At 32.8% G+C, this 18,784-nt stretch overlaps 1 protein-coding gene across 1 annotated transcript; it reads right to left on the bottom strand.

The window, feature by feature from the left end:
• Positions 1–422: 422 nt before the first annotated feature.
• LOC111048732 (peroxiredoxin-2) lies at positions 423–18,479 on the bottom strand. The gene is made up of 7 exons (XM_022334679.2): positions 18,277–18,479; positions 14,024–14,114; positions 12,995–13,124; positions 10,873–11,008; positions 5,140–5,268; positions 3,417–3,522; positions 423–763 (listed from the first exon to the last, which is right to left on the bottom strand). The coding sequence occupies exons 1-7, from the start codon at positions 18,313–18,315 to the stop codon at positions 675–677; spliced, it is 720 nt and encodes a 239-aa protein (XP_022190371.2). The 5' UTR covers positions 18,316–18,479; the 3' UTR covers positions 423–674.
• Positions 18,480–18,784: the final 305 nt, after the last annotated feature.

The following is an 18,784-nucleotide window of genomic DNA, read 5'->3' as shown; positions in this document are numbered from 1 at the left end:
AATGAACTAACAGAATAGTTAAACTCAATAATAAAAATGTACCTTATAAAATCATAAAATATATATGATCATTATTAGCAGGAATAAACAATTAATATTACCTTATATCAGATACACCGGGATGACTCGAATAATAGCTATCTACTATAGAAGGTTGACGAAAAAGAGAATTGGCAACTGTGACGTCCAATTATTTCCACCAACTTCATAACGTGAATCTCACTACAGAGATACCGCATGCAAATAGGCTATTAAGTAGGCGAGAGTAGTAATTCCAGTAACAATCTAGTAAGTTAATAAAGGTTAATATGATCATTTTTGAGAACATCAGGTTTATCATCTATAGATTGTCGGATTATTTTATCTACAGAAAGTGTTATTATTCAATAAGGGTATAGCAGATTCGAGTTATTAAGAAACGATTAACAGAAAAATAGTTTATTCTATTGGAGAACAAAATAATGTAACTTGAAACAATATTATTTGTGTGTGGTATGAGCTTAGCTTATTAAAATGGCAGTTTTTATTATTTTGGTAATTTGGAATTACCCTGGAGAAGTACATAGAACGCATTAAGTGTGCAAACTCGATGGTTGATCTATAACTAATAAGCCCGCTTTTAGAAACAGGTCACAATTGGAAAACTTATTTTTTTCTAATCCTGCTTAAACGTTTCATTTGTTGACTTTCTTGAAATATTCTTGAGATTCTACCGGATTAGGCTTGATAGTTGGAGATTCTGGATTCCAATTGGCTGGACAAACTGGAAATAAACAGAAACGAGGATGGTCAATTTATTTATTCAATTTATCTATAACAAGATAGTTTGTCAATTTATGACAAGATAGTTTGTCAATTTATAACAAGATAGTTTGTCAAACTATGACAAGATGGTTTGTGAAACTATTGACAAACTATGGCAATAGGAACACTTATACTGAACGCATGCAAGTACTGGTTGCATTCAGTGTGAGCAGCTACTCACAGACAAGTCACAACATGTTTCAATGGCACTTTCCTGTTTTTTTCGACTCATGTTTTTCAATGTCATTGTCCAGATTTTGTTTTTCGGCTCACGCATGATCTGACGTGTACTTGCACATATATAAGCATTCAATGTGAGCACACCCAAAAAATTATTTACAAACTCTTCAATGTCCAGATCTCCAGATTGAGTAGCAGATAAAAACGTAACTACAACTTCATAATGTAGATTGCGAAATAAATATTTAGATTATCAATGGTCACGAATTCGTGTATATGAATAATAAAGATTCTATCTACTCAATTCCAAGCCCTTTATCCGTATTAGTACTCCCAATAGAATTTTGAATTATAGTTTCCCAAATTTACTCCTAACTCATCACTGATAACAAAGATTAAGCAGCACACACGCAACCCATACTATAACCAGCCAATTCACTCAATTCAATTATAGGTAGTGGAAGAGAAGTACTGACAACGAATGCTCGAAAAATATATAAAGGAAAACATTATGGAACCCGATTTTAGACTATGCAGCTTTATTTTGATTGGGATGTAAACATATCAAAAGTTGTTACCCCCATCTCGTGTGATGGAGTGACGTGGAGCATGACGCTATGTGTGTTGGTGTCATCGCATTGTTTCCTATAATACATGACGCACTCTGTTTCCAGTATCATCATCATTATTATCGCTAAGGTGGATTTTCGGATTGACGCACTGAGTTGCAATCGGCCGCAACGAATGGTCAAAATAATTTTAATAAAAATACTAATTTTTAGGTGGAAACAGGAACTTTTCCTAAGAATGGTTTATGAATAGCCATAATAAATAATGGTTTTTATTCGTTTACGGTTACGTTTCATATATATTCTATTTTACGTCAATATTCTTGTTTCTACTTTTGAATTATTGCTATTTTTACCACAGTGAGGTCCACGTTATAATGGCAGTATTTTATTAACATTGGTGTTGCTATCCTTGTCCATCATTCAACAAAGCAGATACCGCTATTCTTTTCTACCTCTGCAATTGGTGATCGAAGTGTGAGGGATACGAGACAAGGCGCAAGAAATATGTAGATTATTAATGATCATTCATGTATATGCGCACAACTATCCCCAATCATAGGACAACCATGCATAACAAATCATTCCCCGTGACAGCTTGCCGAATTTGGAATCGCTTACCTCCAACAATTAGGTGTTTTGACAGTCGAGCTCTGTTTGGCGTGGCGGTGTTGGATTGGCTGAGTGCGGGTGGCGGGTGGCGAGGATTAGGTGTGAGTCGGGTCGAGCTTTTCAATGTCAGTTTGTACTTTCTGAGTATCTATTCTATTACATTTCTTCATTTGGCATCTCTCTATTCCTTTGTAGACGTAATAGGATGTAGAATACAGATTAATATTCTAGTTCTTGGGAAGTCTAATTATTGTTTTCAACTGTGTACATGTGTGAGTGAATGATAATTAAGTTACATTTTGTAATTTGATTTTAATCTTTTTTTGTATTTTTAGTCTTGAATTTATCTATTTCACATTTTATTTTGTATTCAACTGTTATACATATTAGTTGAGTTTTAGCTCTAAATTGCATTATCATCGACTTTTTTCCTAGGCATAGTTTTGAATTTCTATTCAAAATTCATTTTTGTAAAAATTTATTTTGTATTAGTTATCAATTTGAAGTTTAGATTTTCTGAAGTTTATTTTTCTAATTTATTATATTCTTGATTTTGTTTTGAAGTTTAGATTTTCTGAAGTTTATTTTTCTAATTTATTATATTCTTGATTTTGTTATCATAGTATTCATTTTTATGAAATGAAAAGGGTTGTATGGCAGAGGACCTGGAGTCCTAACTCCACCCTTAATAAAGGCAATTAATCAATCAAATCAATCAATGTTGCCAGATCGTTCTTCAACAATGTAGAAATATAATACAAAATATTTAATCTCAATATAGTGAAAATTCACTGTAAAATAATAAAAATTATACTATCTTGACGAATAAAATATAATTGATAATTGTCAATAGGAATAAACCGTTAATATTTCATCAGATATGCCGGTATTAGCGTATATATTCTATAGAAGGCAGTGGCAAGGCAACGCTGTTCTCCTATTTTTCCCCACGGTCCTTATAACGTGCACCTCACTATAGTCGCAACGACTGACGGCAGCTCAGTCACATCAACAAAAAACATCAGTCAACCACTTAACACTTCACTACAACTGTATTTCACTTCCACTATAATATGGGACTCTAACTTCGGTGGCAATTCAAGTGACTGTACAAGGGGTTTGTTGTTAATATTGAGCCACCATTGTGGCCCAGCGTGACATAGACCTAATTACAACGTGAAATGCAAACCATCACGTAATTGGTAAAATAAGTCTGACAGAAATTTAGATTGCACAGGAGGCATTACTAACCTTCACCATGCTTCTCAACAAACTGGAAAGCCTTGATGAGTCTCAGAACTTCATCGACACTCCTTCCAACCGGTAGATCGTTCACTGTGATTTGTCTAATTTTACTCTGCGGAAAAAGAAAACTCAGATAAGTACGATGCGGATTAAATTTGAATTTACAGGATAAAATTATATTATTTATTGTTCATCTTCATGATTTTCAATCATGAAGATGAACAATAAATCGATTGAAGATTTTCAATCGAACGCGTACGCGATTCATGAAATCTTAAGTTACAAAATGAAGCACGAAGAAATTAATTTCAAATAAAGGAATCCAACAATGCACATAATTTTTTGTCAATCTTGACTTCAACTTTTTCAATATTGATAGAATTGAATCACGTATAGATAACATAGAAAAGGATGATACACAATGCTCATTGAAAAGAGAGAATGCATCATTCAAGTGAAGAATGGAGGATTTAATGGAGTAAAGAAGATGAAATATGTAATGACAATCTATTATTAAAATATCGTTGTATAAATATACTGTGAAACGTTGGGCAACTTATTTTCACGTGTGCACCTTCAATACACTATAATTAGAGAGTAATTAGAGAACTAAGTTGTAATTGTACGGTTTGTATTACCTACAAAAAATAACATTTTTGTAGAATGACGTCGGTTTTGGCCATACATTCTGTAGAAGTCGTGAAAAATTGTCATACTCCTCTAAAGCGTTGCTCTTGGTATCACTCGAATTTCTTGTGTTATTATATCACTCCGGGCTTCGAATGTATGTGTTTGTTGATGTTTACATGACTGTGCTTTTTGGTACCCTATGGAATATAGTCACATGGGCACAGCTCCGATAATAATTGAAGAAGCCACTCCACTACTCCACGCTCCATCGAGCTTCTCTCGATGTATAGCATGTTGGAACTATACAGTACTGAGATTTATATGCCATCTGCCCAATAAAGGGAAAAAAGCACGCAGCATTTTAAGAAAGCAATTTAAATTGACAGTGAAGTTTTCTCAAAAAACGTAAAGGTACGTTTTAGTTTGTGAAGATCCGCGTTCTGCTGCGTATGCATTAAGTCAAAAAAGCAACTATCCAAAAATTGAAGGCCGCCAATGGGGTATTTTAGCACGAGATATTATATCTAAATATTTGTAATACTATAGATTACAAAGGTATTGGTATGTAATAATCTTATGGGTTGCCCCCTCAATGGCCGATTTCAATTCCAAGTACGATACTAGCGCTGCATGTGAGTCTATGCATCTTTAAGGTCTTTGATTTGAACAAAACGAACACCATTTTACAGATGATTTTCTTCCTACATAATAAATACAATTAAAATTTTTCCTCTCTAATTATCAAAATGACAACATTCAATGTACTGTACACACTAGAAGAAAAATGTTGAGTTTAGTCAAAAATGAGTTTATAACAGCTATTTTAAACTATCCATACTTCATTACCCAACCCTGTATAATTTTCTGTATAGATATTGATAGCACTAAATTCACGATTAGAGAATAAAAAGCAAGCCAATCAAGTATTCATTCAGTGCTAGGTGGTAGCCACAACTGAATTTCCATTCAAGCTTCAGTGTTTTTGACACATTTTTTTAAAAATCGAGATCAAGTTACAAGGATTTGATTTCAAAATGAGTGTCGTGTATCATCACAAATATTTTGTTACAGAATAGATTGAGAATATTTAGTTGAATACCTCTGGATCGATGATGAAAAGTCCTCTCAAAGGTATACCATCGCCATCGATTAATACTCCGTAATTCTTTGATATTTCTTTGCTGAAGTCAGCAAGAAGTGGATATTTCAAACCACCAAGACCACCATCCTGAAATAAAAGAATAAATTACTGATTACAACAAACAGAATTGAGCAGTAAAAAAACTTGGAATTCCAAAAAAACAATCTATTAAAATAAAATGTAGTTCAAAGAATTGCACACACACTGACGGTACACTCACTAAAGCCATTCTATTACCTTATTTACTACCATTATTTACGTTGATATTTATACTGTATTTATACGTTGGCATTGTAAAGGTGAAAATTGCCGTGATGATTTCCAACCTCCGATAGGAGAAGGAACCAGAAGAAGAAGAAGATTGTAAAGGTATATAACTGAAGAAATATAAGGTGGTCAACCAAACTAATCGAATTAATTAAATGTCTCATAGTTAATTTATTATTTTATAGCATATTTTAACAATTCAAAATGAATTAAGCGAAGAAGAAAGATTCATTGATAAAATTTCCCTACAGTTTGGAACTTAATAGCAGTATCATAGTTATTATGTAACTCATAAATATCAGGTATTAGTATGTCCTAAAAATAATAAGCAAATGCTTCAAAATTCCACAGAGTTTTCCTACTTATTGAAACCAATATTGAACTTTTAAGCATATTTATGTACACAATACACACGCTAGAACCAAATCGATGACTCTAAAGAATTGGTAGAGATGTAAATGATTTGAAAATATACAGGTGAATGAAATCTTATAAAAACTAATAAAGTCGAGCAGACATTTCTACCGAAATAGAGCTGGAAGGTACTGAATATTGCTTAGGGTTCAGTAATTTGAGCGATTTCAGTAGGGTTCAGTAGGCCTGGATCTGAATTGAACGGTAATTTTTTAAGGCCTACTCTGACGGAGAGGAGTTTGACATAGATTTCAAATCGAAGGTGAGAACTAAAGATACTGACAACATTGAGAAATTGATTCACATGAATATGCAGAGTCTACTTAATGAAAATACAGAACTTGAGTTTGTGTGTCATGTGGAAAAACCTGACTTCTTGTGTATGTGTGAACATTGGCTGCATGCAGATGAGATAGTTTTACATGTTCCTGAAGATTACATGATTGGTGCCTTTTTTAGTCGTTCTGTTTTCAAAAATGGTGGATCCTGTATGATGTTGAAGAAAAATGTCAAGTTTAAGGAGATTCAGGTTGATCAATTTTACTCTGAAAAGAATTGCGAGGCATGTGCTATATTATTATGTGATCTGAACTTTATCCTGGTATCAGTGTATAGATCCCCAATGGTGATTTCAAAAACTTTGTTGAACGCTTTGAAAATATTCTTGATCACTTGAGCAGAAATAATACCAATCGCTACTGATATCATAATATTGCTACTGATATCAATGTTGATCTACGCGTGAATGACTCAAAATCCCAATATATTTTGACATTATTAAGGTCTTATAATCTGTTTCCGTCAGGTCTTTCTCCTACTAGAGGAACTTCATGTCTTGACTACATTTTTACCAGCCTTCACCAGACTCACTACAATGTTGAGGTAAAGGATCTTTGCATTGCTGATCATCTTTCTATTGTAATGGAATTCAAATTTTCAAATTCAAATTCAAATAATTTATTCTGCCTGACATTTTTTACAATGTATAAGCTCGTCAAAAATTAAAAAAATACAGTGTACATAATAAGATACATAACACAATATCAAGAATAACAATAGCTCAGAGTATGTATATACAAGTAGGCTAACAGGGAGATTGACAAGAATGTAGGAAATCAATCTACCTAGGAGCGAGAAGGTATGTGAAGATAAAACTATTACTACAAGAAAATATAGTCAAACAAACTTGAATTTATTCTACAATGAACTTCTTCAAACTGATTGGGTAGCTGTAATGGGATCTGTATCATCTGTGGCAGTTCATCCATTCATTCAACACATTAAGAATAAATTTGAATGTTGTTGTCCTCTCAGGAAGAAACAGAATACATTGGCTAGAAAGAGTGTATGGTTCACTGCTGAACTTGGAGCCATTAAAGAATGTATTCTTTTCCTCTTCAGCATCTTCAAAGTTACTGGTTCTCCACAGGCTAGACAAGCTTGAGTTTCTTTGAATAAGCTGTACAAGAAGAAAATAATTGAGGCTAAAAAATCTTCATATGGTGAACTTATAACAAATTCTTCTAATAAATGTCGGACTGTATGGAAACTAGTTAGACAGGAAACAAAAGCCTACAACTGTAATAAAATAGAGTTAAACCTTAACGTTCTAAATGACTTTTTCTTAGACTCTATAGCAGCAATTACTGGAAATATACTGGAAGCAGCAATTCCACAGATTACTGATGTTCCAGACAATAATATACAAGTTGAGTTATTTCAGATGGTGTGAAGTAAGTGAGAATGATGTTTTAAGGGCTGTGAGTACTTTTTCAACTCAAAAAGTGTAGACATTTATGGGTTTTCAAATTTAATTTTGAAGAAAATAATTTGTTTTATTGTTTCACCTCTTACTATATTATTTAATCAATTTATGAAGGAGGGTCACTACCCTGTCTTAAAATATCAAAAGTGATTCCAGTTCACAAGAAGGGTGACAGATCCATGGTTTTGAGAACTACAGACCTATTAGCATAGTCCCAATTATTTCAAAATATTTGAGTATCTATTGTGTCTGCAACTGGCTGATTATTTTGAAACAAATAACCTGTTATCAGAAAGTCAGTTTGGTTTTCGACGAGGGAAATGGCTGTTGAGGAAATTGTCAAGTGTATTTTGTCATCATTTGAAAGTAGTGAATTTACTCAACTGACTCTGTGCGACCTAACAAAGGCTTTTGACTGCGTATCACATCATATTTTACCGTCCAAATTGAGGAGATATGGTATTCGGGATGAATCACTGAGGCTACTTGAATCATATCTAAGTGGTAGACAACAGTTCGTATGCTGCAGCAACACAACATCTTATACAAGGGCAGTTGAGTTCGGCGTTCCGCAGGGATCTGTCTTGGGGCCTTTTCTCTTCCTCTGTTTGATTAATGACCTGTCATCAAGTGTCCCATGCGGAACAGTACTCTACGCTGATGCCACTATGCTAGTCTCGAGTCATGCTGATCTACAGATGTTAAAGCAGATTGAAAATGAGTCCTTCCAACAAACAGCAGCCTGGTTTTCTGAAAATGGACTGCTCCTCGCAATGAAAATAAGACTCAACGTATTGTCTGTGGTCTAAGGGGTGGACTTACAAATCCTGTATCATCTGTTAAACTTCTTGGGATCCATCTTGACGCGCGACTGGACTGGAAATCCCATGTGGACGGTGTTTGTACTAAACTGTCTAGAGTCACTTATGCTCTCCGGAAACTTAGAGACACAATTCCTGTGGATAAATTGAGAACTGTGTTCTTGGCTCTGTTTCAATGCCATATAGAATATGGCCTTAAACTATGGGGTCATGCTCCCTCAGTAAAAAATTATACTTTTGTGTCAAAAGCGAGCTCTTAGAGCTATGTTAGGAAAAAGTCCCAGAGAATCTTGTCGACCTCTCTATATCCAATTTAAATTATTGACTGTTTACAGCCTGTACATATTAACTGTTCTAATACATTTTAAGAAAACCATAATTATCAAACAATGATGAACGTGGTTCTTTGCACAGCTTTAATGTAAGATCTAGTCATATTATTAATGTCCCTCGGTGTAGACTGAAAAAGACACAAGACCACTGGCTTGTGGGTGGTATAAAATTATATAATAGTTTACCTCTCCATGTAAGAATAGCTCCTTTCAATGAATATAAGTGTTGACTTCAAAGGTGGTTTGAGAAGAAACCTTTCTACTTTATTACTGAGTTCTTGAATGAAACTGAGTTTGACATGTAGGCTGTGATTCTTGATTTGAACTGTGATATGGATGTTTTGTGAATGTGTGTTTCTTGTTTGCTGTGTTTTGTTTTCTGTCTGTATTGTCTGTTTACAATATTATTAATTTTAGCAGTTGACTTTGTTTTGTGACACCCAACTGTTGATCTTGACTAGAGATTTAATTAAAATGTGATGTTTCTAAAACTGTAAGACTGAACTGAAATTAAGTAAACAATAACTTAGGACTGTAACTGAAAATAATTAATTGATTGATATTGTTCTATGTCTAACAATGTGTAATTATTATTATTATTTTTTATTCTTTTTATTGACAATACTCTATGTTTGAACCAAATTCTCGAGTTAATAAAATTAATTTATTTATTTAATAAAGAGGTTTGGGGTATAGTTTGTAGTGTTTGAAATAGAAGGTTATTAATGCAAGATACATTACCTACTACAAATTTCATGACTGGAAATATGATTATTGTTTATAGAGATCTGAAAGTCCACAAGAAATAATCTCTTAGTGAACAAACATAATAGTAAAATCGGAATGAATTATAATATACTTATTTCAACAATCCTAAGAAGAAGATTGAAGTCAAGTCAAAGTCAAATCAAGCTTTATTCCATAAAATAAATTACTTTTTTTTAATTATCTATTGCTAGATTCTAAACATAATATGTATTCAGATTCACAATGATAATATGAAAATATTTGGAATAAGTGAGCATAGACACTGATGTGTCTGTGCGTTAGTTAGGTTGCAATCTAGCAAGTTTCTTAACCTAAATACTTCTACTTCTATCTAATTTATGTAAATCTATTCAACAGGCAAGATGTTAGTAAAGTTTTTTTTATTGTGTCATAGGAAAGGAATACAGATGGACAATAATAATAATAATAATATTAATAATATCGAGTGACCTGGCTGGCTCAGGTCTGGTGTCAGAGTTTTCAGGTCGCAACTGATCAATTTCAGGGCCTCTGACATGACCTAACGACTGCTTTTTAGGCAGCCGGGACCGACGGCTTAACGTGTCCATCCGAAACACGGGAGTGGCCCGAGATAAATATCTTGCCCGGGCCGGGATTTGAACCCGGGCCTCTGAATCACAAAGCCAGCATCTGATCCACTCGACTACGGCCACTCCTTGGACAATATCCTATAGCGTTTGATCTTATTGATTGAATAATAAGTAAGTGAAGAAATAAATATACTAAGAAAGTGATCGAATAAAGGGGTAGATGAATAAATAAATAGGTTGAATAAATAAAAAATAGTACTAACGAATAAAATAATTATTGAGTAGAAAATGCCAGTCTCCTGTAAGTGGGAATCTACACTGCACTGCACTCGATATATCAAAACAATCAAGATTTCAGGATCCCATTTCCAATACAATAATGATTAATATTATGGATTTCCTTGAAATAATGCATAATTGTATAGTTATGTAATAATTATGATAAGTGTAATTTAACATGACCATATTTTTAATAAATTAAGGCAACATGTTTTCAAATTTCAAAGCCTACCTTGACAGGAATGTAGAATAGAATAGAATCTTTATTGTAGCAATATCTGAGGTTTTCAGATACAATACAAGAGTCAAATATATACAATGATACAAAATATAAATATATTAAATTTAGTAAGTTACATTATCAGTACCCTATGATAATATGTCACCTGATTTTCAACTTATTAATGTATATGTGGATGAAACAACATTAAATAAGGATTTGATTATCATTGATATTGAACAGTAACATTATTTCCAAGTGAATGGTTACATACCTTTCTGGGAGTATTGATCCAGGCCAAATGGCTGAAGTGCGAATCACAGGAGACCCCAATCACCTCTGCGTTCAATTGCTTGAATTCATCAATTCGATCACTGAATGCAATTATTTCAGTTGGACACACAAATGTACTGTAAAATAATTGCCAAGTGGTAAGAGAAATAACAATACATTATTATGAGCATGGAAACTGGATTGATAGCAATTTCAAAACCTTAAATCAGCCTATAGTAACAATAATATAAATTACAATAATAATATTATTCTGTGAGCTCAGTTTTATCGTGAAATGATTATCTAGAAGTGACTGGATATATAACATCTGCCGTAGCTGCTAGTGTGTTTGATTTTGGTTCATAATGTGACATAGAGAAATCAAGAATACTACAGTACTCATTAAAAGACTATCGATATCATTATTCAAAGACTTTTGCAGAAAAACTGATTGTCTCTGTAACATTCTATTGCGAGAGTTTACATATAGTTCACGGCAAAACAAAGCTTAGCGAGCAGGTTTTCTTCGTATGTTGAATTTTAAAAAGTTATATAGAATGTTAATCAACAATAAACTTGAAATAAAAACGTGAAGACATCTTTGTGAGGTATAACATTCAGAAGTGTTAATAACAAGCAAACTGGAATAACTAACTTTTTAAAGTAATACACATTAATGGTATTATATCACTGAATAACTCAACTCTATTATTTAAAACCTCAAAATGCACTTGACGCCCATCTTTCGAGAGTTGGCCAAAGATACGAGAAGACCAGTTAATACATTAGCTACATAGGGCGCGATGATGCACATGATGGAGCGGCAAAGGTGGCTTCAAGCATGAGAGTGTTGAATGTATTCAAATGGTAGCGCACATAGTGTTCTACTGTTCACCACCAGACTGCGCCACTATTTAAAGCTGTGCAACAGGCTAAGAAAACCTTTTTTCAAGGTTTTTCGATTTGTATAGGCTACTATATACGCCTATACATAGGCTATGAGCGCCTGAAGTTTAAATGTTTGGCGGGATCATTTCAAATTCGGTAAGAGATAAATTCATGAAATTCTGAGGATATATTCATTATAGTATTGTTGATTGAATAAAAGATGATTTCCTGAAAATATGAATTTTTGAGAAAGTTATTCCATTTTCAAAAAATGACTGGTTATATTTTGAGAAAATGTTCTTCTTATTTAATCAACAGACCCATGAAGAATTTATCCTAAAAATTTTATGAATTCATCTCTTAACGAATTTGTTATGATCTGTCGCGAAAATATAAACTTTAGGCGCTCATATCTCAAATATTAATATTCGAAAAAAAATTTCCACAGGAAATTTTCTTATTTTGATAACTTGATAGCCTATACAAATCGAAAAACTTTGAAAATATCATCAGTAGTAAGTTTTTTTAGCCTGTTGCACTGCCTTAATTGAATTCGTCAAGGTCTATAGAAAGGTCTTTTTATAGACCGTGACATGGATTAAATGGAATACTCTCAAGCTAGAAGCTATTTTCGCAACTCCACTATGTTTGCACTAATTCTGAAGTAATTTGACGCTTGAAGGATTCAATCTAGTAAAGTCAAGATTCCATAGTTGGTTACCGTATTTATTGTTTGAAACACTCATATTTACTAAGTAATAGTAATATTCGACATTCAAATTTTTCTTGAATTTTTAAAAGTGAAGAAATGGTGATTTGGTAAAATATGATGCATGACCAAGGTTTCTGATACTTTCATGAATTGAAAGAGAAGCAAATAATTTGAGTAATAGTAGTTTGGCTACCTTTTGTTCAATATTACTTCTACATGATTAAATGCTAATCTATATGAATAAAAACAGAAATGTCAAGCACTTTTTACGAGAGAATGGACAGATGGTTTCCAATGATTTTTATCTCATTGAATTAGCCCTATTCTGATAAGCATGGAATTTGACTTATAAGTATATTCTACTTTCAATACCTACTTATATTAAATATATGAGTTATTAAATATATAACTTATATTAAATTATTTGTTTTGAAAACAATCCTTAGAAGTCTTAATTTTAATCCTGATTCAATGTTTTTCAATATAAATTGAAGTTAGGGAAAATATATTATTTCATACTCACAAGTCAAGTGGATAGAAAAATAGAACTAAATATTTTCCCTTAAAGTCTGATAATTGTATTTCTTTGAAGTCGCTATTCACAACTGCAGTTCCTTGGAAATCAGGAGCAGGCTTTTGCACTTTCGGACCATCTACAATGTGAATATCAAATTAGAATAAAATAAATATTTCATTAACTATGAATGGGTTGTATCATCAAAGAGCAGCAATCTTTACACGAACTGGAAATTCTTACAATTTATAAAAATAGTTACATTCTGAGAACACGAAAAACCTAAATGGAATGTGGGTGATTTTGTATTAAGTAGCATCAAATTCAAATTTATTTTATTGTTAAAAACATTGATACAATGTATAACAAAGTCGAAAGTATTATACAATTCAATATTAACAATGAGAACAATACAAACACCAAATATAATATAGTAAATGTATAATGTTACATAACATATTCATCAATAATTAATTCCTGTTATAAGGACATTTTTTCAACAAGATAAGTTTTGATATTACTTTTAAAACATTCAAAATCGTCAATCTTAAGACTATTAGGCAAATAATTATTAAAACTTGTACCAAACTCAATGAAACAGTTCAATGTGTACGAATAATTACACTGATTCAGTCTTAGTGAAGAAGCATTTCTTGCATGATGGCTATGAACAGAGCTATTCAAAACAAAACAGGCTAAGTTTTTCTTAATGTATAATAAACATTCCAGTGCAAAAATATCAATTAGCAAATGCTTAATGTTCTCACTAAAGTGAGAGCATAACAATGAGATGTAAAATTTATTTAAGAATATCAATAGGTCGTTATTTTTTATGGTTCTTCCAGAGCTATAATACTTTTATTTCAACAATATTAGGCCTACTAAAGCAGTTTTCAAGAAATCAAAATATGATATCAACATCAATAAAACTGAATTTTGAAATCACTGGGAAGTAATTTTGGAGCTTATTCAGTATAGCTATAAAATTAGAATACAACTGAAAATCCAACACTTATCATATCTGTATGACAAACTTACCATGGAAAAAACGAGACCCTGAGATCCCAGCCAGCTTGATAGTTCTAGGAAGAGCAATTGGAACATTTGTGCAGGTTGCAAGTTTGAATCCCTGAAATTCAAAAACATCAGTTTAGCACAAATCGTGTCGTGTCTGGCCTGTGGATGATGATTGCATGAATGTCGAAGATCTCTTTGAAGGGGTTTATACAACTTTTTTTATAAGTGTTCAACAATTGCTTTCCAAAATCTACATTTAACATTAAAGACAAGTCGCAGATAAAATGGACTACAAGCGAAATAAAAGACTCAAAAGATAACTTGATTAAGTGGTTCATGAAGTCAAGGACCGAGCTCATTCGTCTCAACAAATATTCCCACAGGCAGTATGTAAGGATCTGTTCTCTAAGCAACATGAAGGAGGAAGAGGATGTAGTCCACTTCATAACCAGGTGCCCGGTGCTTGCAGAGTTCAGAGAGCGATACTTCGGAAAGACTTTGCTTGTAGAGGAGCTGAAGACGTACCTAAATGGTGACAACTGGATGCTGATAGGACAATACTGCAGAGATGCTTGGGTGTACAGATATTTCTTGATTCAAGAATTCAATTTTTAATCCATACACACAAGATGTACTATTACCCTCTCTTCCTCTGTAAAATAGTATTTACCATTTTTATTTTTTGTATATATTGTCTATTTAAAAAAATATATAAATAATGTTAAAATTCATATATAAATAGCTTGCCAACACCTCCTGACGGCACTCAGCCAAGGAGAAAATGCTGACAAAAAAAATGTAATAACAAAAAAAACTTGAAAGTATTGTATTGGCAGAGCAGAAATGAAATAAACCAAAATTTACTCAAGATGGAGTACAGTAAGAGCTAAAATAAAGCATGATAATCTGCTTAAACTAGCAAAAAAGGAGTATTTCAAATCAAGAATTAACTATTCATTCATAAAGCATTCAAAAAACATTCATGAGGAAGCATGTCAAATAGTTCGAGACTTGACTTGTGATGATGACTTTAAGAATAGTATTGTACGTACAGCTGACTATAAATGACGAGCTTATCACGAACCTCAGTAAAATAGCGGACATATTTAATATATTTTTCATAGAAGAGATTAAGAGACTGAGAGTGGATGACGATGAGGAGGATGGGATCTGTTGTGGTGGTGGGGAAAGGATGATTCTGTGGCCTGCTACTGAGAGGGAAGTGAGAGAGATTATTGACGAGGTTGGTACGAGGACGGGTGCTGGAATGGATGAGATACCTTGTAGTCTGCTTAAACACTGCTATCATAAATAATCGAAAAGCCTGTAACTATGATTTTAAATAAATCCTTTGAGACTGGTGTATTTCCAGGACAAGTAAAGATATCAAAGGTTGTACCAATTATTCCAAAAAATAGTGAAACAAAGAATGTTAGAAACTACAGACCTGTTGCAGTGCAAATTGTATTTTCAAAGATTTTTGAAATTATATTTTTAAAAATACTTTCTATCCTTATTGCGAAAAACAATAATATTATATTTAATTCTCAACAGTTTGGATTTAGAAAAGGCCGGTTAACATCAGAAGCAGTCTTTGAACTGTTGATCAACATTTACGAGAATTTAAATACTGAGGGAGAATCATTGTGCGTATTTTACGACATGACAAAGGCCTTTGATCTTATCCCTCATAAGAAGTTGTTAAAAAAACTGCAGGCTCTGGGCGTAGAGGGTATGGCATTAAAGTGGATTACAACTTATCTATCGAACAGAAAACAGGCGGTTTGTGTGAGGCACACTAGTATGGATGGCTTGACTAAACAATATATTTCTAAACCCTTGGATGTTTCAAGTGCAGGAGTCCTCAAGGTTCGAATTTGGGACCATTGCTATTTCTTCTCTATGTAAATGACCTACCTGAATTAATATTACAGATGGAAAAATATGGATGTTTGCTGATGATGTAAGCCACCTGATCTAGGATCAAACTGATGAGCAGCTTAGAAATAGAACGCAAAGAGGGTTGAACAAATGCAGGAATGGTGCGCAAGTAAACAATTATTACTAAATAGGCAAAACAAATATAATTCAGTTCTACAATCGAAACAAACCTGACCACTCACCACTGCTTAAACTGGACGGCGGTAGTATTCTAGTAGGTAAATCCACAAAAAAATCTAGGAATCACAATAAATAGCAACCTTTGATGGCATCGCGCATTGAAAATGTATCAGTGAAATTAACTTCAATTTGCTATAGGATTCGTAGACTCTTGCCTATTGTAGACAATGGCATCTTAATGCAGTGGACAATGCAGAAAACATCATCACAACAAATTATAATACCTACCTAGATCGATAAATTTGCTGGTGGTGACAACCTGTCTACTGTTCTTGAAATCTGTATGCACCATTACACTAATTAACCTTTTATTTAATTTTTTGAGCTATCCAATAATCCACTGTATGTAATATTTATTTCATTAAATAAGATTCTGAATGCATCAAAATTGGTTTTTCCTTTCTCTCTATCAAACTTATAATATCCAACTCTGGTTTGCGCACAGGCATTTTTGGCCCATGCAGAACATTTTCTACATATTTATTTGGCTTAGTGTATTCATGAGGTTGTTTTTATTCTTTGTTGTTGTTTTATATTGAAAATGAGTAGCCTACATAAGATTATTACTTTGTAAAAAGCATTTTTCTCGAAATAAATATCTATTGTCTGTCAAAAAATGAAGGCTTACTACGGATGAGGGGTGGAAGCACACAGGCCAAAAGAGTTTTTATATTACAAAAGCGTATTGTACGAACAATTTGTAAAGCACCATACCTAGCACATTGTAAACCGCTATTCCAACAATAAAATATATTGACTTTGCCAGCAATGTTCATTCTGGAATCGGCCATGATGGTGAAGAGGAAGCCTGAATTGTTTGTGAGGAATGAGGAAATTTATTAGCATAGCACTCGCCAAACACAGATGATCCAAGTGGAGCATGTAACATCAACCCTAGCCAGGAATGGGCCTAAATTCCTCAGCTCAAAAATATATAACAAGGTTCCGGCTAACATTAGAAGCATAGAGAGAGAGGACAGATTCAAGAGCTATCTGTTAGCCAATCCATACTACTCGGTAGAAGAGTATCTACAGAGTGACGACCACGACGCAGCAGCGTTTCCAGTGGGATAACTACAAGTATCAAGTGTCGTATTTTGAAATTATTATTTATCGGAGTACATTCGGGAATATTGAAGAGGTTTTTCAATTGATTCAGCCAATTATGGCTGAAGCCAAGTGATTGAAAGCTTTAGCAGGAAACAACACATGAATTACAGCAGAATTTATAATAACTTTTTCAACGAGTGAGGCATGTGGGGGCCGGTGCTCATGTGTGGGTATAGTCAAATTTGTTGCCGCTGGTATGTAAACCTATACAGACTAATTGCCAAGCAAAGTCTGTTATAACAGATTCTGAAATTTTATTGTTTCCAAGCGTTTCATTAATAAAAAACAACAATTTCATCGTAAACTAACTTATCAAGAACTTAAGTGTTATTTAGAAAACAAAAATTGGTTAGTGTCGTTCACTGGGCTACCTAACCGGAAAACCACTTGACTCCCAGTAACTTAAGTGGGCCGGTAATCGACACAGCCTACAACCAAAAAAAATCTTTAGGCTAAGTTACTTTTGTGTATTCAGGCCAAAGTGGGACCAAATTTTACCAAGCTTATTAGATGCATTTTAGACTTTAAAAATATGCATAATTGAAAAGAATAAATGAATTTTATACTTGCAAATTAATTCAGATTCATATACTTAAAGAGCTAAGCTTATATTGATAAAGCTATTTTCATAGGCTACCGTACATAATGAACATTTGAAATTATATGATGATATGAATCTTATGTCTATAAATAATAGCTTGATAAGATTCTTCAAAAATACCAGATGCGTCCGTTCAGAATCTATAGTTATTACAAAAAAAAATTTTTAAGTAAAGTTTACATAATATGTACGGTAACTAATACATTTTTTATCTCAATAAAGTCATTTTACATTTGTTATTCTATTATCTTAATAAAGTCAAAATTATTATATGGTACGCAGTATTTTAGTTGCATAATAATTAGGAGACCATGATTTAATAAGAATAATACAGTAATGGATCCTTTGCATAAAACAACAAATTTGTTTGTGAATTCATGTTATATAACCCAGAAAGTCATAGAGTTTCAAGTGTAAAATATTTTTAAAATGTACAACTTACATGTGAGAGAAGATTATTTGAGAAAATTCGACGAAGCATATTTATAATAAATTTGATTTGTAATAATTCCAAATTTCTAACAAATAAATATATTTAAGAGACTTCACTTCCAAACTTAGAGACTTAACTTCTCGTTCTTTTTTAAGTTTATCGTGACATAACCAAACAAATGCAGACAGGCCGGATAAAGTTTTAATGTAGAGAAGGAAACGACTAGAGAGGCCACTATAATATCATTCACATTCAAAAAATATAATTCATTATTAAGCTTGTCTTCTATCTATCTTGTTGAATTCATCAAAATCAATTAAAAATATTCCGAATTAGTTGAATATTTCTCTTTTCAATCAAATAATATATTTTTTCATTGATTTGGGATGTTGAATACAACATTGTTTTTCATCAGCAGCATCAGTTTTAAGGCAATACTATTTAATTTTCCATAATTCAAGAATATATGGTATAGTTTAATTCATAATAAATCGATTTTTTAAAAGTGATCCTTACA

Source organism: Nilaparvata lugens, chromosome 1 (assembly GCF_014356525.2).
Source record: "Nilaparvata lugens isolate BPH chromosome 1, ASM1435652v1, whole genome shotgun sequence".
Classification (NCBI taxonomy): Eukaryota; Metazoa; Arthropoda; class Insecta; order Hemiptera; family Delphacidae; genus Nilaparvata; species Nilaparvata lugens.
The sequence above is the reverse complement of the archived record's forward strand: the minus strand, read 5'-3'. Positions and strand labels throughout refer to the sequence as shown.

Excerpts from the sequence above, each read along its gene's own strand:
- LOC111048732 (XM_022334679.2), bottom strand. The coding sequence starts at position 18,315 with ATGCTTCGTCGAATTTTCTCAAATAATCTTCTCTCACAT. Across the intron at positions 11,009-12,994 it reads TTTTTCTATCCACTTGACTT|TACATTTGTGTGTCCAACTG; the intron begins GTGAGTATGAAA and ends ATTATTTTACAG. Across the intron at positions 764-3,416 it reads TGTTGAGAAGCATGGTGAAG|TTTGTCCAGCCAATTGGAAT; the intron begins GTTAGTAATGCC and ends GTTTATTTCCAG.